Below are 27,397 nucleotides of genomic sequence, written 5' to 3' on the forward strand. Positions count from 1 at the left end.
CCAGTAGTGGGAATCGAACCCACGGCCTTGGACTCAGAAAGCAGGGACGCTAGCCACTGCGCCAATCGGTCGTATATATCAAATAATGGCGCAGAATTTAGTGGATATTATAAGTCGGATGACCCGGGTGCGATCCCCGGCAGGCGAGGTTAACCTTTTACCATCGAACGGTAAATCGTTTAGCGGCACGTCTCTAGCTAGCCACGGCCGAAGCTTCATAAGTTAAAGAAAAAATGTTTCGAGTTATAATGCCATGTAATAAGTCGCATAATACTCGCCCATAAGTAGTAACTTACATAAGGTAGTACGGTTTATCCGGATGTTAAATTGGTGTTACTTTACTTTTTAAGTAAGGATCTAATCTATTATGATAGTCTTTACGAGATTAAACAATGTATCAAAACAACGACATTATGTGGTGAGGTTATAGCTAACGGTTGCTACTTAGTCACCTATAAACAACGTTGTAAAATCTTTAAAAATATAATCCTTTTTGCGGAAAAATTGTATTTGAAAACGTGTAACAACAATACTAAGTTCACTCCACTACAAGTTAGCCCATGTAAATAAAGCCAGTTATAATAACTCTTAATCGGTTTCTACGCGACATCGTTCCGGAACGCTAGATCACTTTGCGGCACATAATTGTCGGTAGCCTGGTAACTAATCACCGCATAAGCCTCCAATCAGGCAAAACTCTATGTGCACTACATTCCTCGATTAAAAAGAGTTTTATATGCATCATATCAATCAATCAATAAAACCTTCGAGATGATCCTTCGATCCTTCGATCTTCTAGATGGTGATGAAATATAAATAAATAAATATACTACGACAATACACATTAGCTTGTGTTATGGGTACTATGACAACTGATGAATATTTTTATGAATAGTATACATAAATACTTAGAATATACATATAAACAACCAGACACTGACAAACATTCATGCTCATCACACAAACATTTTCCAGTAGTGGGAATAGAACCCACGGCCCTGGGCTCAGAAAGCAGGGTTGCTTCAAACTGAGCCAATCGGCCGTCAAAACACCGGCTAAGTTTCTTGAGGGCTCTCCACGGTTGGAACCGTCCTAGCTTTAGTTTAAAGTTATTTTATTGCCATATAAGTATATAATATTTAATTTTTGCTAACCCTATCAGAAACCCGTGAAGTAAAGTACCGTAGTTGGCTTAGTCGAGTTATAGTTATCACTATCACCTAACATTAGTGGTAACATGTTATTTTATGAACGCTTCATAGGTGGCAGGTTTCGACGATACGAACAACAATAATACAGACAAATATATGTTTTTAACCCCCGGTGCATTGTGTATGTGTGATTGTTTGTGTGGGTGTGTCTGTGGGTCACCGTTAACCACAAGAACCGAGGGGCGACGTGTTACGTAGATACTTGGAAAAACTAAAGTTACTGCCAAAAAATGTCGCTGCAAAAAGCGGTATTCGCGGTGCACTAAACGAAGGCGCAGCGCCCTAATATGCAGCACAGGTCTCTCTCTCTGCTCGCGCTTCTTCCAGCTTTTGCGTCTCTGTTTGAACTGACCCTTAAGTTAGTTAAGAACCTGTGTAAGAAATACCAAACCGGTATAGGTAACTTGCTGAGAGTTCCGTTAAAAAACATCTTGTAAAAACTGATTGTCGGGTAGGTACTTGTACAAACGAAAAACTAGTACTACTTCCTCTGTCTCTGCAATATCCGCTTTAGGCGGAAATGGGGAATCACTTTGACATTTCACTCTTTAATAATTATAGAGCTACGATATTACTATTATTCAATCGATTGACCCAAATGCATAAAATTACGTATTACACATGAAATATCGTATAACGAAGATATGTTATATTATGAGGTAGGTATCTAGTAATATAATATATATCTTCGTTATAAATGTATCAATATCAACTCATTACCTGCAGAACAGGGCACTGCTTCTTTAGGCCTTATACCACCACGCTGCCTATATGCATATTAGCAGATTGTTTAAGCATGTGATTTTTTACCAATTTGATTGAATTTTGGAATGGAGATAGATTAAATCCTGGATTAAAACAAAGGCTGCTTTTTATTCCGAAATGCACGGCTCCCGCAGGATTAATGAAAAATCAAAAAACCGTGTACGAAGCCGCGGGCAACAGCTGGTATAGTATATTATGACACTGTAAACTTGTAGATACTGTTAGATTTTAGTCTATTTCGCGAGATTATTTGAAATTTGTCTGTCATCTGTGATTGTAATGAACGGCCTTCGATTCATATTTATTTTAATAATAGAATAGAATTTAACTATTAATAGCAAGTTAAGCGACTTCAAGGAATCACAAAAAAATACATAAAATCATCATGTTGTTTTTGCATAACTTCCCACCATAAAATTTAACAAGGTAAGAACATTTTCACATTGTCCGGGTACGATATACAGATGGTCCGCTCTAGAAGCAAATAGACTGCAGATTTATGTTTACAGTTTCACAACGAAAATTAAAACGTGTCTACCCTACCTATCACCCTGAAAAACTAATGTAGCGCAATAAAATTAAGCTTTGAAATTTTTATAATATATGTATTGCTTTAACACACATAACATAAGTGATTATCCAAAACCGGATTTTCAGGATATATTTTTTTAAACACCGCCAATGGCTGCATTTGTAAAAGAAAAATCAAACGCGGCCATATAATATACTTTCTTAGTGCACTACAAACGAAAAGACGCGAAAATAAGGCAATTCTGCACGCTGCAGTGATTATCCAAAACCGGATTTTCAGGATATATTTTTTTAAACACCGCTGCCAATGGCTGCATTTGTAAAAGAAAAATCAAACGCGGCCATATAATATACTTTCTTAGTGCACTACAAACGAAAAGACGCGAAAATAAGGCAATTCTGCACGCTGCAATGTATAATTCCTTAAATCTTTATCTCGGGAAGATTTGTGTGACATAGCATACCTACTTATAAAGATTGAAGAATTTCAATTATAAATTGTACCGTACAGATTTGTCTGGTTTTCGTTTAATGGAGTTCCACGAAGTATAGTGCCAAAAAATATTTTTTGTCTGGTTTTTCGGTCAATGAATTCTCAATACCAGCCAGAGGTTAACCATTGATCCCGATAATTAGCACTAACACCTGATAATAAACAGCGGTTGCGGTACGATGCCTAAACTCGAAATTGCGTAGCATGTATAAGTTCTGCAGGGCTGGCACGGGCAGGAGATAAAAATTATATCCCCAATGTTCTCATATACCCTGACAAGGAATATGAGAACATTACCCCCATGTAATATTCCAAATATATTATTTGGATGTTGATTCCACTTGTGCGCCAATGCTCTGAGAGTTGATAAAGCTGTGGGAGAAGATAAATTGTTATACTTTCCCCGGAGACATAATCCTTCCCATGCTAGCCGTGCTGAATACCTCACTTTTATGACTTGAGCGCAACAGTGGGGCTCTAACATGTGTAAAACCTCTCACAAGATAGAAAAATGAATGTTAAAATGTAAATTGTTGTTGTTGGAAAAGAGCAACTGCTGAGTTTCTTGCCGGCTTCTTCTCGGTTGAATCTGCCTTCCGAACCGGTGGTAGAGTAACTACAAACGGACAGACTTGACGTTTCAAAAGTGCTTATATTTGCCTACTTGAAATAAATGAATTTTGAATTTTGTTTTTTTGACCAAACAGATCGCCCACCTGATAAGCAGAAAAGCATTGCATATTAACAGAGCTACACTTAGCAGGGCATGCAAAAAGCACGTCCTGCAAAGTGCCGTCTTGTGTCCGTCAACCAGAGGCACAAGTCTCGCGTACCTGTAATTCCACCGGCAACCACATCCTTGAGATTGGAGCACAGCATTGCAACAATACTGCTAAGCGGCAGAAATAAACATGGTTTTGCTACTCAACCGGATCAGCTCTGTCGCGAAAAGCTCCACAATTAATATAAAGCTACTGCTATATATAAGCTAATTTTATGGGGTACCATCCCCCAGGGTTCACATTGAGAGTGTTGTGGTTCATCAGGAGCCTGGCGTATCTATTTCGATTAAGCGCCCATTCTCCGAACGAGTGGACATCGTATTGGATAGTCTGGATACGCTCTAAGAAGGATTCGTCAATACAATGAAAAAGAAAACCTAACCCAAATCGAAAAATGGTGAAACCTGTTTATTTTTTCTCACATTATCATACGAACAATGCTAAATACAATTAAATATTTATAAAGCATAATTCCGAATTACATCCTGAATGCAATAGGTTATTATATATGACTCACGTTGTGTAGAACAGATGAGGCGTTGCAAGAAACATAGTATATACTAGGCATCATAGATAGCTATTAAAAGTACTGCGACATAAATAACGTAAAAAGTTTGACGTAAATAAATAGCGTAAGCGAGAAAAGATCTATTCGTATCCGTCCTTTTCTCTTGCGCGCAATAACGTACAAGTTTACTTTCTTTATGTAGGTTTTATTATTTGGCTACAAAGTCTCGAGCAGTCATAATACCAGGCCAAAAATTTGTGGGCCATAGAAAAAGCCAATCAACATAACTGTCATTTTTTCGCGCGCGAATTTGCTTTGCTTGGTATTTTGCTTTATCTAGTTGTGGTGACGTTGATCAAGTTGTTTGTCTAGAAAAAGCAAATCTCAGGAATAACCATTCCGATTGAGTGAGATAGCCCGCACCGCACGTTCATGAAGGTTATAAGGATATAGCCTTCCGCTAGGTCCCACTACGCGCTTGAAACCGCAGGGCAAAGCTAGTAACTAGATATGGATGGATTACAATAATATTGAAAGCAATCACTGCCCCAAATACACCGAAGGCACTGACTAAGTTAAAAAAAAACATAACTATGTAGTCGAGTGTATCTAAATTTAAAGATGTAAAAGTTTGACAATTAATCCGTGGTGTTACTAAACATAATGTAAAGACGTTAAGACGTTTCTATTGCGCGTCTAGTTGGTCAAGGGAAAGTAGAAGGTGCCAGAGTACGCGGTAGATCACCGATGCGGTGGATGGACCGAGTGAAGGCCGCAATCGGGGCTCCTCGATATGAATCCGCAAGAAAGGCAACCGTTAGGGAAGAGTGGCGACGAATTGTAAAACGAGCCACAACACCCTGTAGACAACCAGCACGAGCCTGTCCGGACTGTAAAGACTAGGGAGAAGTTGCTTATTATAATGATACATACACGATAGTAGCACAAAATGGAAAACTCCTCCTCCTATACGAGCTATATTTCAATTTTAGGGTATGCAGTGCTTTTGTGCATGTATGAAGTGCACGCCACTGGATAGTAGATACACCTTTAGTTTACATGAAAAGTAACATTCATCATCATAGCAAACAATAACCGGCCCACTAGAAGCAACAGGTCTCTTCTCACAATGAGAAGGGTTTAGGCCGCAGTCCACTACGCTGGCCCCGCACTGGGCCATTGAGAATGAGAACTCTAAGGCATGTAGGTTTTCCTTACGATGTTTTCCTTCCACTTTAAAGCAAGGTATTGATTGCTTAAAACGCACATAACTAAGAAAGTTGGAGGTGCATGCCGAGGTTCGAAATCGGAAAGTGAAGCCGAAATGCGACCCACTACTAGGCTATCGCCGCTTTTCAAAAAGTTACACTAAGACTAATTGACTAAAATAGTCAGTATCATACTCAAACTTCTAGCGCTACTAATCTACTACGTCACTAGCACCTTTCAAATATTAGAACCGAGAACGTAATAAAACTACGAACACACTATGTTTTATACAAGGTTTTATAATCTAATACCTCTCTTCTTTGAAACCTAAACCCAGTTGGGCCAATGGGTATTGGGTTTTCCTTTTAAGAAATTCTTAGTACCAGATAAGAGTTTGGGATTTTGCGGTGATTCACCCCCGTACCTCAGAGAGAGAAAGTTAAACTGTCGGTCCTACGCCTGATCCCTTTCCGGTAATTTCGGAGGTGCCGTCCCATCGGACTACGGAGAGTGAGGGAATAGGGACTGCACCTGTGTTTGCGCACACACTTGTGTTGGAATCTCTCTGGAGATTGACCACCGTGGCCGAAAATGGTCATGGAAACTTGTTTGTTGTTTTGAGACGCGAATAAGGTCTGTGCCTTTTTTTGAATTTTGTATTTAAATTTATGAGGTACTAACAGGCTGGTCATGAACTTTGAATTTGAATAGTTTTTCAACCTGGTAGTGTTGCAACATTCGAACAAAAAGTCTATATAGCTAACATTCAAATGAATGGATTAACTTTTGATTGCGCATACGCACGTGTAAATAGAGGATTGCTCAATACCCTTTAATACAAACAGTATTAATGATTTTAGTCTGTATCATCTTCAACCTTGCAGAGTTGAAAGTAATGCACCTCATTAAACTGTTACAACAACCTTACAGCAATTGGGTTAAGGTACTGTGTGACACCAGCAATGTACTTAATTGTTGTATGAATTATACATGATTATCGCAGTATATGAGCGCAACTTAACTTTATTTGTTTTTATTTCAAATCACGGATTATTATGTTTTAAGTGGCCTGCATAAAGCTATGATTGTAGTTTGCCTTAATTGCAACCTTGCACATCAATTGATTGCTTTTTAATTAAGTTGGCAACTGGATGGGTAAAAATCTTACTTTCCCTTTACCCCATTTGTTATATTGGAGAGCACCTTAACTTGATCATTATTCACAAAAAAAAACAACTATCATAAAATTGGTAGTTAATAACATAACAACAAGTAAGTCTCATTAGAAGAGTGCAGCAGAAGTAAGCATTGAAAAGCATTCTCCACTGAGAGAGGAAGTTTGCCAGCAGTGGGCTATTATTTAGTGACGATGATGAGGATAACAATAAAAAAACTATGGCCGAATTGTAAAAGCAAGCAGGGTGACCGAATAAACATTGACCGATTGATACAGTGGGCAGCGACTCTGCTTTCTGCGTCTAAGGCTGTGGGTTTGATCCCCACAACTGGACAATTTTTGTGTGATGTACCATTAATGTTTTTCAGTGATGTAAAATATAAACACCCAGTTTATCTATATTTTATAAGTATTTATGTATATTATTCATAACACCATTAATCAGTTATCCCATACCACATACCATCTCATACCACAAGCTACGCTTACTTTGGGACTAGATGGTGATGTGTGTATTGTCATAGTTTATTTATTTATTAATAAAGGAAACTTGAGTAAAAGACACCTAGTAATTTTTAGCTCTGCATTTGCACATAACTTAGGTTTCAAAATAACAATAAACTGTCTACAACATAATTAATACCCAATTCTTTTCTACAGAGACAACAATTTTTAACAGGATGGGATATCTGAATATTGTTGATGCTCAGTGCTATTGTTTTCATTTTGCTCTCACATATGGTATGGTATTTCGTAAATTGACACAGCAATAAGATATCAGCCATTGTTCTTTGGGAAACAATAATGAGAAATGATTTCTTCATAACACGGATTAGACTTATAGCTAGTTTTACATGGAAGAATTAATGTTTTTCTATTATTATTAATAATTTGACTATAAAGTAAATAAAGTAATTTTTTATCACTTAACTACCCTACTTTGAGTGACTCTGTGAAAAAGTTGGAGCATTGTGCTTGATAAAGTGTATGCAAGCAGCACAAGATTGCTGACTTTGAAACTCCCTACAAAAGACCTATATATATGCCCACCCAATTGTAAATCAACCTACTTTAAAGGTAACCTACTAAAAAAGATTACAATAATGAAGATTTTAATACCTCAAAACCTAGTAAGTGTAACACAACCATTGATTGAATAGGTTACTATTGTCAAAACAAATAAATAATGCACCTAAGATGCTTTGACCCTTTAATATGGTATGATGGGTTTTGATATTATGAATGTTTGGCATCCATTGCATAACTTGATTTTTATAATGATACTTATCCTAGTCTACCAACCTGCATTGACAATGATTCTAACATTAAGGCCTAGAAGCATGTGACCTCATTTATTGTTTTTACAACATAATTCGAATAAGCCAAAGCACAATACGTATGGGGTTCCCCTAGTCAGAATCCTAGTAACTTATTTATTTATTTTATTATTATTTATTATTTACTAAAATAACATATAGTAGGTATGTTAGCACTATCTTGGATAAACCTGCTATCAACCAAAAGAACCCCCAAAGAAGCCCAGAAGAACCAAAAGAAAGTGGTATCAAATCAGAAGTGAATATTTCAAAGGCAAAGAGATATGTAGAAGGTTCTTAAACAGATTCTACAACAAAAGTGAAAATCCTTCTGTATTGCCTACAGTTTCCAAAAACAATGTTTGCATATGACAAGTCCACAGGTTAAATTATATCCCCAGTTCCTGTCACTACATAATGTTTCAGCACTCTAACTCCAAAACTAGGCAAATGGAGATGTTCCTTGCAAATGCAGATGTTCAACAAATACGCACAAAATTCTATTCTAATTCAGTAATAATTTCAAGTCACTCAAAGTAGTTTAGGTAATTAAGTGATAAAAATTTATTTGCTTTACATTATTATTTAAAGATAAAAAATATTAGAATTTTATAAACATTATTATTTATAGATAAATGTCTATAAACTATGCCAATTTCCCCATTTGCAGAAGTTAAAACTTTACTGAATGAAATAAAATGTTAACAAGGATTTATTTTTGACAGGAAGCATTGACTAATATTGTTATAGGTCAGTACTATTCTATATTTAGCACAATTGTTAAAACATTTTACTGCAATTACAACCTTATACACTAAATTATAGAGATTCAATTCATGTGCAGTTTGTTTATTGACGGCAATGACCTATTTGATTGGAGACCTTATTGTTTCAATGCCTTACAATTGGTTATGGTCATAAAAATTTAACTGCAATTAAAATAATTGTTTTTTTCTTTTTTTTGATTGTTCAATGACCAATTAGCACTGCAATTTCACATAAGTTTAGTGATGATGAGCGGTCAAAAAAGGAAGTATAACTTAGGTTCAATGATTGCAAACATTATTATATTATTAATGTTGTCTTTTCCGCTTGCCTAAAACTGCATGAACTATTTTATAGGTTTTTAATATTTATCCTAAAAAAATGAACTTTCAACTCAATCAAACTTAAATTAAAATTTCTTGCAATATTTTAACAGTATGTTAACACCTATAGTTAGCATTTTTTTTACAACAAAAATTCTATAAAAATTCAGAAATCATTTAGCTCAAAGTAAGCAAAACTTGTGTTATGGTAACTAAGATGACTGATGAAAATATTAATAAGAATAATATACATTAATACTTTTTTACTACATTGATATAAATATATTTTAGGCTTACAATTTTAAGTACCTACCTGATTTTATTATTCCCATAAGATTATTTTCTTTTTAAGTTTCCAATATAATGGGTTGGAAATTATATCCATTCATATTATATTTAACAATAACCAACTCTTTATAGTCATGAGATTTCACAACAGTGCAATCCATTCAGATCATAATATGATGATTTTAGAAAAAAGAAGAAGGTTATTGTCAGATAAGTAAATTGCGTTTTAACTCTATTGTTACCTAAGATGTTACGTAGGTGGCTTAATATTCCATTTTTTTATTGCAAATATTTGATGTTTGAATAAGTATACTTACTAAAAAATTAAATATGATACTTTTCAATATCATACTCATTACAGTAATTGTTGATTGCAATTAGGATAAATTACATTGCAACATTATGAAAAGCAATTAAGTATTATTATTTCCTAACAGCTCAACACTGTTGAGTTAATTTAATATTGTGAGTATACATATTAGTAAGTTGCATTGTAAACTGGAGTTAACTTCTTCAACATACTAAACAAGACATTCTGATAAAAAGTTGTTTATTATTTATTTTTTTAAGCAAAAATACAAATTCAAAGTTTTCATCAATTTGTTTAGTGTTTACTTAAATATACAAAAGAATCAAAAAAAAATATCCTGAGTAAACCTGCATAGGCTCCATAGTTTTCAATCAATGCCCCTATGCTGAAAGAAATAATTCTAATAACAAAAATGTTACATTAAAAACTTTGTACAGTGTAAAACATGTTTTTTTCTTCTTTGTCAGCCCTTGACTGCAATCTCAACGGGTGTTATGTGATGATGCAGCCTATAATGTTTGTGGGATAAAGGTGTTAGGACGATGGCAGCATATTAAGCTCATAACCTAATTGTTTTTTATGCATACTGAACACATAAATATTATAAATAATCTCAAATATACAATGATAATAAAAGAATAATATTATAAAAATGTTGTAACACAAAATGTTTATATTGCTAGTTCATATTTAAAAAGGTACCCATACTAAACTTTAAGTATGAATCTCACCTTCACAATAATAATGCATCCCTACATTCAAATAAGAAGTTTTTTACAGCTTTTGTAACCTTGTAAGTCCACATAAACTTTTCAAAATGTAAAAAGACAACTTTTCAAAATGTACAAGAAATAATTGTTCCTTTAAGATTTTTTTTCTCTTGTTTTCTGCAATCTCAAGGTTCAGCAAACATATGGCAAAGGCTGCTTTTGTTTTCTTCAAATAAGTAAAGGTAACATAGAAACATACCTGAATGCGCTAGCCTCCGGCCCACTAAAGGGCTGTCCAGAAGCAATCGGCGTAAGGACCAGCGTCCTAAGAATCCGCCGCCCCAGCCGCAGCCCCCGCGCCGCATTCCTTCACGTTCTACCATCACGACACAATATACATCACACTAACTTTGAACACAAGTTAAACCGATGTTAACACGGCAGCCATCAAAGAGACTAAACCGTTACAATTTTACGAGCCATCTGAATCGGAATCACGTAGAGGTACAGAATTTTTAGAACTCCTTTCACAAGTGTTGAGTAACAGTTCACAGAGTTGAGTTAAAGCGCACCACGAGAGAAAGTGGCGATGGTCAGGCTCGGGAGACGAAATCGTGCACGGTGCACGTCCACAATAATTTCAGATGCACTTTTTAGCAGCAGCCAGCATCCCGTTTTACTTATTTGTAGGTAGGTAGGCTTACCGCTGCTATTATCACAATTGTTAATAGTTTATAATTAATCTAGGCAATGAAACTAAAAAGTTCTTAGGTTCAAGATATCAAAGATGATTAACATTTAAAAAATAAACTTAAAAGTTCGTAGTACGCCAGCCCGAGCGCAGCCTACGCCGAGCGCAACAGCTCAACCAACGACTAACGACAACGAGTTACGATTACGAGAAGTGACGAATCATAGAGTAAAACAATAAACACTGAAACTCACATAAAATTACAATGTACAATACTCTGTGGCAAGACTGCGCCCGTTAGTCGAGTGTCCTGGCAATGTCAATGCGACAGATAGTGAATCGTGACATGCTTGCGATCATTTTGAATCTGCTTATCTTTAAGGCAGGGGTTTCCAACCTTATCAAAAACAAAAAAAATTTAAATATGCAACTTAGTAGATTTATCGATAAAATTGTATGAACTTTGAATTAACCATTCATCATCAACCTAGTACCGGTCCACAACAAGGCACGGGGCTCCTCTCAGAATAAGTAGGGTTTTGCCGCAGTCCACCACACACGTCACTTCACAAGTCCTTAAGAATATTATATGGAGCTCTCAGGCATACAAGTTTCCTCACGATGTATTGACTTCACAGTAAAATCAAATGATAGGTAATTGCTTCAATTAAAAATGCGTAAAAGTGCATAGTGCGTGCCGGGAATCTAACTCGGTCCTCCGAAAACGAAGCTAAAGCCTTACCCCCCTATAATATTACCGCTTTAATTAACCATTCATTATTATCAATTTTGTTTATTATGTAAATAAAAAGATCTCTTGAGTTTGTATAAGTTTAGAGAAATACCATTTGATTAAATTGAATAGTTGTACGAATAAAAATAGAAAGTATTTTTTTCCAGCAGTGATAGCAATGATAAAATCCACTATTTTACGACTAGGAATTTGAAATCTCACTACCGTGAGATTTGGAAATACTGGTTAAGAGAATTTTCTGAAAACATTGATTGGAAATCGTATTTTAACCTTTAGGTACTTGACTTGTTTATCGATATATCGAAATAATAATGTCACACAAATTATCGATGTTTTTCAACCCTGTCTAAATTTTGATGACTTGAATTTTTAAATTCTAATCAAAACAAAAGGAATTTTCATGTTATTTCTGGCTTTAACAAACAGTCTCCTCACGCCTTTTCTATGTGCTCGATTTGGATAACTGCTTTTAGTTTGTACTGAATAGTCATTTGTGCATTGTGCTCAGTTTGTAACCGATGAAAGCCATATACAAGAATTGAAATCATAAGCAAAACAATGTCGTTACACCAAATTATTCGAATGGTTGTTATAACTTTACTAGCTACTTCTGTTTTATCTGAAAATAAATATAGTCGTACTGCCAATGAAAAGAAGAAAGGCGACATTGATTTCAGGACCCTGGAAAAGCCATTCAGGATGAATAAGTTGAATTTGGTTTGGCTGAAGGCACAACAGGTAAAGTTGTTAATATCTAATAATTTACTGTTGTGTGAACCTTTGCGTCAATTTTGGTAAAAGGAAATAAAATGCTAGTCATACAATGCAATGCATGTTTTAAAATCTCACCCTATTTTGAATTATTTATAACACACTATACACTACATTTTACATTACGGTGTAAACATTCCAGCTAAATATCTAATTCTTCACTGGTGTGCCCCATAAACAATGGACAGTTTAGTTTATACTCAGATGCTTAAATCTCAACAATATCTTGTAGCTTTGCTCGAAAGTACTTTTATGCAGGATGTACAGTACTGACTAGATTGTGGACATTTACATTCAAAATATGGCCGCTACAATAGAGCGGGCATCAGTTGAGCATTGGCAGCGTCGGAAGCAACACATTGTGGATGAACTAGCTTTGTGTATTTCAATATGTAATCACCAGTGTTTACAATAAATAGCGTTCTACGTACTATTGTGTTTGAACAATACTATTATAATTACAACTATAGTGAGTGAGTATACTATACAGGGTAATGACAGCCTACTTTTTTTCCAATTTCAAACATGAAGGGTTTAAATATAAAAATTAATTATTACATATTCTGTTTGCAGCGACTAACAGAGCCAAAACTAAAATCCCTGTATAGTGATCTAATGATCCAAGATAAAGAAGAGATAACATACAAAAGGGTGAAAAGTGAGGGTGGCGATAAGGAAGGCCTGCGTGAAGCCGACCTGCGCCGCAAGCTAACCACTATTATGAGCAACTATGGTCTGCGGGAACATTTTGAGGATTCATCTTTGGGCAGACAGAAGCAGGATCCAGTAAGATAATCATCTTAAATATTATTATAAAGTTATAAAGCTGAATAGTTTGTATTATTGAACATCCTAATTTAAGGAAATATAAGGCCACAAACAACAAGCTAAATTGCCTCAGATTTACTTTGCTCCAACAAATGTTACAAAAATACCACCATTAAAAAATCCAGCCAAATGTTAAAATTGACTATAACATTTAGATAAATAACTGCACATACAATATGTAGTCAAGTTTTCTAGTGAAATGAACAACTGCTGAGTTTTGCTCATAACATTTAGCTTATTAATCAATGTTGCTTCAATAGTGCTTGTGGAAAACCAGGAACTTGAATGAAAGCTGCATTGTGCCAAGCCGCTCTAAACATGCTGGCATTTCTGTACTAGCCACAAAAACATAGTGTGTGTTAAATACACGTTTGATGTTTGATGTTTAACAAATACTACACAATTGAATATCCTGAGCAGTTGTAGTGTGTGGCAAGATGAATAGCAATTAGATATAGAGTATTTGAATACATGAAAAATACTATTGTTAGTGAACAAATCTCACGAAGAGTAATTTTTCTTAAATTTTACTGATAACAACTTTAATTGCGTTGTTTGGGTATACTCAGACACAATCTATAAAATGAGAAAGTTAACCTTTAAAAAATTAATAATATTGTTAACAGACTTTGTGAACTTTGTGTAACCTAAACAACTCAATCTATTGGAAGTTATCTAAATGGGCAATTCCCATACAAAATTACCAATTTTGTGTAATTTTTCTGCTGTTTCTTTGGTTAGCCTTTAGTGGTTACATACCTTCCTTTCATTTCAAAATTGTAAGAATACAGGGTTAAATAAATGCTCTCAGCCTTGTAGTTCCTATCATTATGTTTTTTATTTCATACAAAAAAATTAAATAATCATGTTATTTATGTAAAGTGACATTACACAGTGAAACCAAATCCATGCCCCTGTTGCCAAACCACTGCTAGCGGACGTAAGAGTCGTGGTTCGCGCGCTCTTGCCGATGTTATACTTGATGTTATACTTGTTGAGTGTCAATGTAAAATATTAAATATTGAATATTTCACAAACTATTGAGTAACAGAAGTCATAGAACAAAGTTTGTTGGTGTTTATGTTAACACAGTGGCGTGCACTACATACATGCACAAAATCACTTATACGAGTTATATATCAATGTTGATATATAACTCGTATAGGAGGAGAATTTGTGCCGTTTTATGCAATTTTACTGGTGTATGCATATCCTGGTAAGAAACTCAGTGCACGCCACTGTGTTAACAACTATATGCTGGGAGCTTTCTGTTATTTTTTGTTTAACCCTGTATAATATTATTCTTACAAAAAGGCACAAAATCGTCCAAAAGGTTGTAAATGGAAGGTCACGACCCTCAGCAATGAGCAACACTACGTAGAGAGAGAGAATATTATTCAACACATCATAGTAAATTGGCATTACAATGTTTCTTTAAAATATAAAATATTGCCCTTATCCAGAATGGCAAAGTTGCATAAAGCAAAACAATTATAATTTTTGAGGCCATTTTTTATATGTCAAAACATACTAAAGACTGCAGTAATTATAATTAAACAGTTTAATTTGGCTGTTTTTAAAAATTAAAACAATTATACAAAATTACACCATGTTATGAGATGCAATTTTGTATAATTGTTTGTGCTTACACAGTAAATAATGAGAACATTATATTTTTACAAATTTATTTTCAAAGGCTTACAATGAAGCAATGGAGGGATATATAAACAAGAGCTTATTCAAAGACAAAAAGCTCAACATGCTGTGGGCCAAAGCTGAAGCATCCGGATTCACCAGTGAAGAACTGGCGGCTCTGAGGGAAGAGTTCACGCATCACCAGGACAAAATAGACCAGTACTACGATTTACTGGTCAACATGGAGGCTACATCGAAAGACGAGTATAAAAGTATGTTGTTTTAACATGACTTTGTTTCTTTGGCATCATATTAATTATAACAGGTGTATTTACCAAGTTGGTCTTAAAAGTAATGAAATAATAATGAAACTACTCCATACTAATATCATAAATAATTGTTTAACGGCCGATTGGTGCAGTGGGCAGCAACCCTGCTTTCTGAGTTGACTAACACAACTGGTAAATGTTTGTGTGATTAGCATGAAAGTTGTTCAGTGTTGAGTGTTTACTTGTATATGATAATTATTTATATATATTACTCATAAAAATATTCATCAGTCATCTTAGTACCCATAACACAACCTACGCTCACTTTGGGGCTAGAGAGCGATGTGTACTATTAAGTATATGTATTGATTGTATTGGACTGATTTTGTATAGAGATTAAGTCTAACATGCTGCCACTGGATAATTATGTCTACCATTTTCTCTTCCTATTTCTGTGAGATTAGATGAGAATATGGGTAGACAATCATCGCACATGTTAACACACTACTGGTTATAATTTCCCAAGATCCGCCACGCATGCCGAGTATCAATTGGTGGACTCCACCTGACATCCAATTGACACTCGGCATGTCCAGGTATGTCACCTTTGAAGCAGGTGATATTTTAATTACTTAAAACGCACATAACTTTTAAAAGTTACAGGTGCGTATTTTGAATCCCAACTCTCTCAAAACTCGGCCCCCCAAAAGTGAAGTAGAGCTCCTACCCACTTGGCTACACCACTTCAACCACTTCTCTCTCAACTCAGAGATGCTTTTATCTATTCTTTCATGGGAATTTAAGATGAAAGTAACTTTTTATTTAACTACACTGTATATTTCCGGTCTCTGTTATATTTGCTGGGTCATCTCGTATGACACCCCCGCGGGTGAAAGGGGAGAGGGAGGAATGTATTCTAATCTACCGTTACCAAACTGCAGGTTTTTTTATCCACATACCTTTTCTCTCAGATGCTGTAAATGACGAGGAATTGGACAAGTTTAATGAGATTAATCCCGAGAAAGACAACGGAGATAACCTGAGCAAGGACTACTTGGACAAGGCCAACTTGGTGAGAGAGAAACACAGGAGTCTGCGCGACGGATATGATCGCCTGCAAAGGATATCTGCCAAAGGTAATAGGCAAATTGACAAGAAACACTAAAATATTGTATTTATCTAATAATTTATTGTTCGTGTATTATAAGAAACATATTTTTATTTGTGTTCTAAGGGTATTTATTTTCATAGTGTCGTTATGTATCATCATCAACAATACATTACCGACCCACTATAGGGTCTCCTGAGAAGGGTTTGCCACGCTGGCAAAGTACGTATTGATAGACTTCACACGCCTTTTAGAACATTATGGAGAACTCTCGGGCATGCAGTTGCCCTTACGGTGTTTTTCTTCACCGCTTAAAACAAGTGATATTTATATTGCTTGAACTAGAAACGCACATAACTCCGAAAATTAAGTAGTCCGTGCCGGGGATCGAACTCGGTCGCCACGAAAGGAAAGCCGAAGCCTTAACCACTTGGCTATCACCGCTTCTTATCTATTTTGTACCGCTTGAACTTCGTAAATATCTGCACTTGTTATTTCCGTATATCAAGTATATTGTGAATTGAAAGTACCTCAGTTTTGTGTTATCAATAACAAAATCCTAATTTTAGGCAGATAGCTTTACACCTGGCGAGCGTTCTTGCGAGAAATAATATTTAAAAGTATAATTTGCAATTTATATATACACAAAATCTTTATCTTAAGAAATTTACCTATTTTACTTTAGAACAGTGCAGAAAACTTTTGTGGGGCTGAGTACCTATATGCATTTATAACATAATACCGAAGGTAATATTAGATTTACCATTACATAAGTCTAAAGAATGTTAAAACATATAAACATATTTAATACATCGAGGTTACTATACTATTGATGCATTTAATGACAAAGTTGCCTGGAAGCAAGCCGCTCCGCTTTCATCTCACACAAGATAGAACAAAGATTGTTAAATTGTAAAACGATGTTGGAAAAGAGCAACTGCTGTGTTTCTTGCCGGCTTCTTCTCGGTAGAATCTGCCTTTCTAATCGGTGGTAGAGTCACTACAAACAGACAGACTTGACATTTCAAAAGTGCTTATATTAGGCCTAATTAAAATACGTTAAATTTTAATTTTAATTAAATTTTTGGTAATAGTACACTTCTGAACACCTTAACGTGTTTTATTTACATCTATTTCATTCAAGGTTCGACCACTTTGGATGTTCATTATTTGTGAGTTTTCCAGGACTATTATTAGCCTTGGTCCTACGTCTTCAACTACGTAAGTATATGCAAATATCCAGTCGATTGTTTGCTTATTACTTGTAGGAAGAACAAATAAACAAACGCACTTTCATATTTATAATATTAATCAGCATTATATCAACATATAGGGCTTCTGTTTGTTTTCTAGCTGAATCTTCATAATCTTTTTATTTACAGGTCCCACTAACAGGGAGTTCATAGAGCCAAAAGTGCAAGGACTTTGGAAAATGGCCGCAGCTGCTAATTTCACTGTTGATGAACTTGAATCTTTGAAGGTAAGATCTTCATACCGTGTTTTTAGTTAGTTTAAAACTATTTTTTTTCTCATATTGTTTATACACGGTTAAAAATAAATTACACAAATGCTCTCGGACTTTTAGTTCCATAAAAACTCATCATAAAAACTAACGTTCTACGACTTTTCAAAGTTCAGTAATAATTTATTTGATGCAAAATATTAATAATTTCATGTATTTTCTGTAAAGTGACATTACACTGTGATTGTGATTCGACAACGTCGCGTAGTCGGGTCAGTGACCGCACGATAGAGTCGTTGTTTCGTTGTCGTTACGATAGACGCGCTGTTGCTGACGATACATTACAGAGTAACAAGTAGTCTATCTATGTAAGATATTGAATATTTCATAAACTATAGAGTTAAAAAAAAGTCGTAGAACAAAAGTTGTTAGTTTGCAATGCAAAGAACTACAGTTCGAGAGCTTTTTGCTATTTTTCTTTATAACCATTATTAGAAAAAAAATGATTTCCGTTTTACAATATATACCAGTATTTTCAATGGTTCCCGAATGGACGTAAGGATATCCTGTAATCCGTATATAGGATACCTTTAACTTTTTATTCTGTCTCCAGGATGCCAGTTTGCATCAAGATTGTTTTATTGATTGAGCCATAAGTAACAAACAAACAAATAAATTTTCCGTTTATAATATTAGTACATACTTAGTCTGCAATTATAGTAGGCATTTATTTATATCCTTAGTATACTTATAGCTAGCCAAAACGTATACTAAGTCAGTTACAGATGTACATTACAAAAATATTAGTTAATTTGGCATAAGTTTTGCATTCTCGTTCTCCATTAATCATTCTTTAGTATTTTATACCATGTTTTGATGTACATGCTATTATTTTAGGTGGAGCTGAAGCACTACGAGTCTCGCCTGTTGAAGTTACGCACTCTACACGCCGATCACGTAAGCAACTTTGACAAGCATCGTAGCAAGGTTATTTTTTATTTTTATTTTAGTTTTCATTACATTGGAGCTGACTCGTTTAATTCTATCATCTTATTTTAAGTCTTTTAACTCTGGATACATGCCTCCTCCCCACCCACAACTCCGATGCATAATGGCGGGTTCTATCAGTGGTCACATGTTAGGGATAATAACTAAGATCGACGATTTAAAAGCTTTACGGGGCACGGGAAAGTGGACTTGACAACACCAAGTTTCTAAATGTCGGCTGGCATTGTGACGTGACCTGGGAATGAACGATACTGCTAGGCCAATGCTGAAAATATCGTGAGAAAACCTGCATGCCTGAGAGTTCTCCATAATGTTCTCAAAGGCAAAAATACGCATATTTCTATCAACCAGTCTTGTGATGTTTTTCTAGGAACAACTATTTAGTGTTCTTTCAACTAACCAAAAATCACGTCATTCGGCTGCTTTTAGAGAGACAAACAAACAAACAAATACACTTCCGCATTTATAATATTAGTTAGGATAATGATTGGCTCAGCTTCAATCATATTTGAGCTACACGCATCGAATATTACGGTACTGAAAATTAGCCAAAGATTTGCTCGCTCGTTTCCGCATATCAAACTATATCGTCAAAGTAAAATAGACTGAATGTTAATCATCGTATTATAATCCTGTAATACTGATTTTGACTACACTGATAAAAAGCCCGATCTAGGGAATTTGAGCTTTACATCAAAGCAATTAAGATCCATTTTAATCCGATGATCAAGTATAACCATATTCGAGAACGCCTCGATTGAGCAAATCTTTAAAGCTACTGTAAAAAAAAGGTTGCACCAAGGTTCCAGTATACACACAATGTATTTCTGTGCCAGGTGGCAGCGGCCGGTGACAAGATGGACCAATTTGCGGATCAGCAGCAGATGATAAAGAAGCACTCGCGCAAGGTCGAGAAGATGCACGCAGACATCGAAGGACGTATCATGGCGCGACACACGGAGTTGTAGATGTGTAGATACCAAGATACTTAGATCATAGTATAGCTAAACCATCGCGGCGCGTCTGAGGTGGCGTGCAAAGGTGGAGGGTTACTAAGAGACATTTTTCTCATGTCACGCAATAACAAAAAAAAAAATAATTATATGCAAGTTAATTCAAGATAATTATTTTGTTTATCAATAGATTTACGTGGTGATGAAGCAAGTCAAAGCAATTAATACTCCAGTAGAGTGTTTCGCCTTTTGTACATTTTTGTCATTGTTTCTGTCAAGTTCTTATTTTAAGCGCTACATGAACCAAATTAATTTCGTCTCACTATGATTCTGCTCTTAAGAAGCCTTAAAAGTGTTTTGTTGTATTTTAGTCCCGTACAAATCAACTATGCGCCCCAAATTCCAAGCATTAACTTTTGAGATGTTTAAATATTTATGTTCGTTATGATTTTTAGAGTTAAATAATATTAATAACACACAAAGCAGCTCATGGGCGAAAAATGTCCCTTATCCTCCTTTGCATCTTACCAGCGACCAATCACACGACTCGTGTTAAAAAGGCGCCTTGCTATTGGTTGTTTATTTGCATGCTACAACGGACGCTGCCAATTTGGTTTGGTCTTACCTACTTTATCATAAGTTAGAAGTTGTCGGATCATATTCTTCGTTCTTAGGCAAGCTAGCGGAACATTTGTGTGCAAAAAAGGGTAATAGCACAGAACTTAAGACTTTAAAGTAAATAAATCCAATCCAATCAAATTTGTTTTGTCGTTAATTATTTGTAGGAGTTAGTCTGAAAGGAACGCACAAGCATTTAGTAGGCATAAGAATCAAATTCTAATTTTCCCTTCAATGTAAGTGAATCAATGGAATGGATGGAATTCGGCCTCCACAAGGCGTGGTACTAATGGTAATATTTTCCCAAGAATTGTCCCAGTTTCGATTCTAAGTAGATTATTTTTGTTGTTAAATTAAATGATATATGGAGGTGATATCAAAACATACCATGATTAAAAAAAATTATGGATCTTTAATGTAACCATAAAATCGATTATAAGAAAGCAGCTAAGAGTAACTACTTTTAGTAAATAATTTTATTATAGCCTGTTTTTCTCCAAAGAGTTAGTTGGAAGATGTGAATTTTAATAAAAACTTTTAAATATACAAATTTGATTAACTGTTTTAATTATTAGGAAATTAATATATAATTATTATCATTCATTATATTAAAACAATACATAATAATTCCTATGTAACACTTGTTATGTGATAACAGCGAAATTATAATGTTATTTGTATACAACTTTTTTTTTGTAATAAACGAATCTCGTTTTTATTTTCAATAAATAAATAGCAAAATTTACGAACGTTTTATTGAGGTAGATAGAAACCACAAGTTTTTGTTTAAGGGAATATCTGTTTATATCGTAAAAGCGTTTACATTATTTTTTTTCAATTGTTATTTTTCTTTCCCTAGTCATCAATCATATACGCTAAGGCTTGTTTCTTAGCATGTCTTAGTCACAATTAGTATAAAAAAAAATTATATATATACGGATGTAGTTGCGCCATCCCTAGCTGGGATGTTAACAATGCATAACAATGTTAAACTCTTATAAATACCTCTTCACAATATATGCTTAAGTTGTAGTCGAAATATTTCTAGTGATTCAATGAGCTGAAGTATGAAATCGAAATGATTTAAAAGTTCGCATCTTCGCATATCGTTTGTGGAAAGGCAGTTTCAAGGATAGCAAACTGAGAAGGCCCTATTCAAGAACACACTGAACAATTTTAATAACGGTTTATTTGCCTAGAACTTACCGCATATGCTGCTTTAATCATATTCGAGACAGCGAGTCCTCGGTAATAATTTACTTATAAATATACACATTACCCAAATAAACCTAATAAAATAAAAAATAATAATAAAGAATCATTGAAAAAAAAATAATAATGAAACAGGTGGTATTATTAAAAACACCAGTGGTTACAGTGCATCAATATATGATATTTAATCTTTACAAGCGGATTTATCAATACACATTTATCATCGCTCCACTCGTCGGAATCAATATCGTATTATGCAGTATTATAATAGTGTAAAATATGAACAGGGCGCGACGCCTCGCGAACATAGGCTCCGGAATCACATTCCAACAAGCGCTACTGGCAGCTGCGACCGACCGCGGCGGTGCCAACCAACTAAGGCTCTCGTGCCTCCCTCGCAGGAGTCGTTGAATCACACCAGTCGGTACATAAGTAGTTCTTCTTGATAGGACATTTCTCTATTATGTATATAGATAATCTGTATAATATAATCTTTCTCACTAGTATCTACACCATTTTCCAAGGGTTACAATTATATATAATCCTCGTGGGATAGCAAGCGGCGCCGCGCCGCCCTAGTGGCTCCACTTGCTCCAGGCCTGCTGTGGAAGGAAACGTGCAGTTAGTAAGTTGTAATGGAGCCATTACCGCAGACTTCGTATAACAGACGAAATGTTATACAATAAATATATGTCTCCAAGTTTTGTTTTACAAAAATTTTGTCGATAAAAATAAAAAAGAAAACGTTTATTAAGTTTGTGAAATATATAACCGTTTCTTCAACTCCTGTTAAATAGTAGTTTGTCGGTTACGCTAAGTCGTCAGTAATGGGTTTATATGCTTCGACATAGCTACAAACGTAAAAGTACAACATAGTATTATTAATGTACGTCAGTAGATTATGCTGTATATGTTGTATCACATCCCGTAAAAAATTTAAAGTTATAATGGACGAATCAACAATGGCAAGATGAAAATTATTGCCTATTTATGATAAACATGGTAACACTTAGCCGGGCGTGTAAGGAACACTTCCGTCCGAGGTGTAGGTGTTAAGCCTCATATCACTGCATAGCAATGCCGCTTGTCGGTAGTAGTGACTTCGACGGGCTCTATTGCAATGTTATGATAATGGTGCATGTGTGACTGAATGAATGCGTGACTAAATGATGTGAGTGACTATACGTGCGTGTATGTGCGGGTGTACGTGTGCGCGCGCACGTACCTGTTTGTCGGTGGCGTGGTGCGGCGCGTGCTGCTGGTCCCAGTGGTGGTGCTCGGCGGGCGGCAGGTAGTGCAGCGGCAGGGTGTGGATCATGGACAGCGCCGCCGCCGTGGCCGCGCCGCCGTTGCCGCCTGCGCCGTACGCGCCGTCCGCGCCCATGCCCACGTTCACACCCATGCCCTGCACGCCTTGTTGCTGCGATGCGGAAACATAAAATCAATCATCATTCACCGTCATTATTATCAACCTATTAACGGCATAATACAGGCACCGGTCTCAGTTTTAAAAGGGTTAAGGTCGTAGTCCACCACGCTGGCTTGTTGTGTTGGTAAGACTACACAAGCTTTATAAAAAATTGCATACATGCGTTACGTCATGACGTTTTCTATCATCGTTAAATCAAGTGATATTATATTGATTTTAAAAGCCCATAACTCTGAAGTTAAGAGTTGTGTGCCGGGGATTGAATTCTGGCCCCGAAAGCAGGTCTCTAGTGAAGTAAAATCCTTATCACCGCTTTTTTAAACAATCAATATTGCTTGCTGGTTATTCTTAACTTAAAAGAATCTGTATTTACGCAGGCCTATCTGTATGTCTCCAATATTGTAAGATTGTCTCTATCATTGCGACGTGATGGTTATAACAACATTCATGAACTTAGACCTAAAGCTAGAGTGTAACAGTTACACACCTCATAAGTAATTTAGTGATAACTTTGTTGAAAGTATTACAGTATTTTTGTTAACACATGTATCATATCAATGGATTATACCAATAATTATGGATTGCCAAACTGCACGCACTTCGCCGCTTACACCCCCACCCCGATACGTTACCTGGTATCTGTCGTGGTCGGTGCGGTGCTGGTGGTGCGCGTGGTGCCAGTCGTCGGGCGCGGTGAGCTTCCAGGCGCGCTCCGTGCCGATGGGCCGCGGCTTGCGCTCCTCCTCGTCGCCCCAGCCCACGCCACCCACGCCGCCCATGTTCACAGAGTTCACGCTCATGCCCACGCCGCGCTCCAACAGCGACTGCAATTCCATACCCTGTATACATTTAGTAACGCTCGTCAATTGCATCAAAGCTAGATAACTAATGTTTTCTTCTTCTGGTACCTTTCCACAATATGAGGTTAGCAATCTTGCATATATTTTCCTATTTTTTGCCATACAAAAAGGTGCTGTTACGTTGGCTAACACAGTCCATTCTCGAATGTATCTAAGCCACGACATTCTTCTTCTACCGACGCTTCTCTTTCCCTCAATTATGCCCTTCATCATAGTCTGAAGGAGATGGTACCAGTCATGTCTGAGGAGATGCCCCAGTTAACTGACCTTTCTGCGTTAGATGCTCGAATTTTGGAGTCTGTTTCTCGACCCATTTTAATCGCAATATTCTTAGGTAGCATCAAATTTCAAAGGCGATTTTGTGAGTATTTTTATAAATTAAAGTACAAAATATTATTATGTTTTAAAATTAATAAATCAAAGCATTAATGAAAGTCAGCCCAATATGGCTTCACAAAACTAGAAATATATACATAAATACAGACTGTTTAACACATTATCATTAAAAAATATAGAATTTATGAAGTAAACTTTACGGGAATTATTTATCAATCCATACTGCAATATGATATTTAAAAGTAGACGAGAAAATGCCAACCCGTTAATTTCAGGAACTGTTTCTAAAGTTCTAGCCTAAAGGCCTAGTTAGTTAAGACACATTTTCCCGTTTCTTTGTACGCAAAAGGACGTATAAAAGTAACATGAGCCTAAGAATTTATTGAATTATTTAAATGGAATAAACAGAAAACCACATGTATATATTATATTAACCTGATAGGGCATATGTGGTGGCGGCATCTTGGGTGCACTCTGCTGGTACGACACGAGCAGGGAGCTCAGGTTAGCGGCGCTATTGCTTGCTCCGAACATCTGCTGTGATAAGAAAACGTACATATTAATGTCATGACACATTATTTCAGTATGTAATTATTTTTTTTTGCAATATTTGATGCATTTAAGAAGTTATCGAGTTCATTACTAATAAAATTTCGAATTAATATTTTTTTAAAAGTGTTTTTACTTATACTTGGATGAAATAGCACTATAAATCCCAAAATTTTTAAATAACCGATAAAAATAAAGTTCCAATTTTCAATAGCTATGATTTTGGTACGAACCCCTAAAGAAGCGTTTTAAGAGAGAATTAGATAACTTAAACTAAATACCTGTGCGGCGTGTTTATGCTGTTGTTGTTGCTGCTGCTGCTGCTGTTGTTGCTGCTGCTGCTGCTGCTGTTGCTGCATCATCGGGTGCCGCTGGGCGAAATCGGGCGCGCGGGGGTTGAGGCGAGACACCCCCTCCACGCCCACGTAGCCGAGACCCATCGACACGCCCGACACTCCGCCTGACATGCCCACTTGCTGCTGTAAGACGTCATACCAAATTACAACCACTCTTCCGTTGGCATAATTAGTTACTTAGTTATTTAGTTTTCCAACAAATTGCCTTCAAATATGGAGCTACGGTTGTAGTATTATTTAAAAGTATTTTTGAAGAAAACTTTATCTTTGTTCAATATTTTACTTGACAGCCGGAAAGCGCAGTGAGAAGCGACCCTGCTTTCTGAGTACAAGGCCGTGGTTTCGATTCCCACAACTGGAAAATGTTTTTGTGATGAATATGGATGTTTTTCAGTGCCTGGGTGTTTATCTGTATATTATAAGTATTTATGTATGTTATTCATAAAAAGTATCAGTCATCTTAGTACCCATAAAATGAGCTACGCTTACTTTGGCGCTAGAAGTGTGTATTGTCGTTGTATGTTTATTTATTTATTTAAATTTTTTTACTCTTTATTGCAAGAACATTATGTTGTCAAAATTAATAAAATACATACCATCATGCTGTGTCCATTTCTGGAGTTGTCTTGGTAGATAGGTCCATTCCGAGCCAATCCACTCATATCCATGGAATTCACGGAATTTCCTGTACAAAAATACACTTTAATCAATAATTCTTCTATGGGTAACATGAGGAAACTGCAAAGTTTTTATTCATGACTAAGACTTACCGATGGGCATCGGATGGTGGTACGGCGGGGGAGGTGGGGGCGGTGGCGTGGAACCGTGAGAGGAGGTCCGAGAGCAAGGTGAGCAACCTCCGCCGCCGCGGTACCCCGGGGCTTTGCTCGCATCCACCTGTGTACAAATAGCACATTATAGACTTCTTCAGTCAGTAATACGTTAGACACACCCACTTTTCCTTACATGTCTTATTATGTTAACAATTCTTCAATCACCTTCATGTCAAAAGATCTTTTTGAAAATATCAAAGAATAATAGAAGCAAGGAGATCTCTCTATATTGTATTTGTTTTTATTTATTTCACCACATGCTCTATAGTGCATTTTCATTTTGTTCCACATTACATCGGCTATTTCTAGTGACGCCACGTACCTGTGGTGGCAGAGGGTCCACGTTGTGTTCCGCGGAGCCCCAGACAGCGGCGGCTCCGATGGACAGGTCTTTGAACAGGGAGTACTCCTGCGCGCCACCTCCGCTGCCGCCCGCACTGGTATTGCCGCCCGCACACGAGCTCGTGTTTACCTGCTTTAAATAAATAAACATTTGTATACCAAGCTGAAGTTAACACAAGCTATATAAATAGCGTTGCGGTTGCTTGCGAGAGCGTATCCGTGACCCAGTAACCACGCGAGGAGTTTTAAAGTTACGTGCGTTTTGACCATTTAAATATCACTTACTTCAATGGTGAAGGCAAACATCATGAGGAAAACTGTGAGCCTGAGAGTTCTCCATAATGTTCTCAAAGGCGTGTGGTGTCCACTCTACGACTTAAAACTTTCTCATCGTGGGAGGAGACCTGTGCCCAGTAGTGTGCCGGAAATGGGTTGATATGACGTTTATTTCGGATGTCGAAGGAATAGTTGGTCGTTGTATAAGTAATATTGTATGACTTATATATCCGGAAGTACTTTTAACGTCTCCAAAATTAAAACATGGTATTCATAGTGAGATTCAATCTAGGTAGAGTTCCATATTTTTTGTAGGTACAAAACTTTAAAGAAATTTGTGTATTTGTATGTTTAGCTGTATAAAATAGTCTTTTATAGGAAATAATATATTCATAAAAATACCTGCGGCGTAGTATTAATATGTAAAGCTGAAGAGGTATTCACTGGGATGTCTTCATTACTCCATGTGCTTGAATTGTCTGGGCTTAGCTGATAACAAAGAAAATATAATGTAAGTAACTTAAAATATTTTAACACATAATGTCTGTTAAAAATACGGATTGAATATTTATCTATTTATTATATTTTTAATTGAAATTCATCAATGTTAAATTATATAAATAAGAACAGCACTATGAAAAATTTACAAAAAAAAACATCAAATTTCTCCGCTTGCGGAGCTTTTGTATGCCCAAGCAAAAACCGTCAGGGCTCCAGAG

The 27,397-nt window shown here is 36.1% G+C and overlaps 3 protein-coding genes across 16 annotated transcripts in view; 1 reads left to right on the forward strand and 2 right to left on the reverse strand.

Moving 5' to 3' along the window:
- The window catches only part of LOC120626734 (E3 ubiquitin-protein ligase RNF19B-like), a 92,953-nt gene extending 81,705 nt beyond the window's left edge, over nucleotides 1-11,248 (reverse strand). The window contains exon 1 of the mRNA XM_039894397.1: nucleotides 10,648-11,248. Coding sequence (XP_039750331.1) covers nucleotides 10,648-10,771 — 124 coding nt within the window. The 5' untranslated portion in view covers nucleotides 10,772-11,248. The remainder of the gene's footprint in view (nucleotides 1-10,647) is intronic.
- Nucleotides 11,249-12,155: 907 nt separating this feature from the next.
- Nucleotides 12,156-20,010, forward strand: LOC120626891 (alpha-2-macroglobulin receptor-associated protein). 2 transcript variants are annotated; one of them, XM_039894676.1, is made up of 7 exons: nucleotides 12,156-12,571; nucleotides 13,178-13,390; nucleotides 15,129-15,339; nucleotides 16,308-16,472; nucleotides 17,827-17,924; nucleotides 18,804-18,863; nucleotides 19,751-20,010. In XM_039894676.1, the coding sequence occupies exons 1-7, from the start codon at nucleotides 12,392-12,394 to the stop codon at nucleotides 19,880-19,882; spliced, it is 1,059 nt and encodes a 352-aa protein (XP_039750610.1). In that variant the 5' UTR covers nucleotides 12,156-12,391; the 3' UTR covers nucleotides 19,883-20,010. The 2 variants fall into 2 exon arrangements, with proteins under 2 accessions (XP_039750610.1, XP_039750609.1); XM_039894675.1 differs by having other exon boundaries at nucleotides 12,157-12,571; nucleotides 18,804-18,893.
- A 1,646-nt stretch (nucleotides 20,011-21,656) lies between these two features.
- The window catches only part of LOC120627134 (ankyrin repeat and KH domain-containing protein mask), a 78,010-nt gene continuing 72,269 nt past the window's right edge, over nucleotides 21,657-27,397 (reverse strand). For 8 of the 13 annotated variants that reach the window (XM_039894997.1, XM_039894995.1, XM_039894998.1 and 5 more), the window contains 9 exons: nucleotides 27,081-27,167; nucleotides 26,383-26,535; nucleotides 25,998-26,124; nucleotides 25,824-25,912; nucleotides 25,153-25,350; nucleotides 24,758-24,859; nucleotides 23,759-23,965; nucleotides 22,923-23,117; nucleotides 21,657-22,299 (listed from right to left, as the gene is read on the reverse strand). In XM_039894997.1, the coding sequence (XP_039750931.1) occupies nucleotides 22,273-22,299; nucleotides 22,923-23,117; nucleotides 23,759-23,965; nucleotides 24,758-24,859; nucleotides 25,153-25,350; nucleotides 25,824-25,912; nucleotides 25,998-26,124; nucleotides 26,383-26,535; nucleotides 27,081-27,167 (1,185 nt within the window). In that variant the 3' untranslated portion in view covers nucleotides 21,657-22,272. The remainder of the gene's footprint in view (nucleotides 22,300-22,922; nucleotides 23,118-23,758; nucleotides 23,966-24,757; nucleotides 24,860-25,152; nucleotides 25,351-25,823; nucleotides 25,913-25,997; nucleotides 26,125-26,382; nucleotides 26,536-27,080; nucleotides 27,168-27,397) is intronic. The other 5 variants (XM_039895002.1, XM_039894991.1, XM_039894994.1 and 2 more) reach the window with 5 other exon arrangements.

The sequence above is a fragment of the Pararge aegeria genome, chromosome 10, assembly GCF_905163445.1.
Source record: "Pararge aegeria chromosome 10, ilParAegt1.1, whole genome shotgun sequence".
NCBI lineage: Eukaryota > Metazoa > Arthropoda > Insecta > Lepidoptera > Nymphalidae > Pararge > Pararge aegeria.

What these genes read in the sequence shown, in the direction of transcription:
- LOC120626891 (XM_039894675.1), top strand. Translation starts at nt 12,392, where the DNA reads ATGTCGTTACACCAAATTATTCGAATGGTTGTTATAACTTTACTAGCT. An exon ending in ATGAACTTGAATCTTTGAAG is followed by an intron (nt 17,925 to 18,803) that starts GTAAGATCTTCA and finishes CTATTATTTTAG; the next exon opens with GTGGAGCTGAAGCACTACGA. An exon ending in TTGACAAGCATCGTAGCAAG is followed by an intron (nt 18,894 to 19,750) that starts GTTATTTTTTAT and finishes TTTCTGTGCCAG; the next exon opens with GTGGCAGCGGCCGGTGACAA.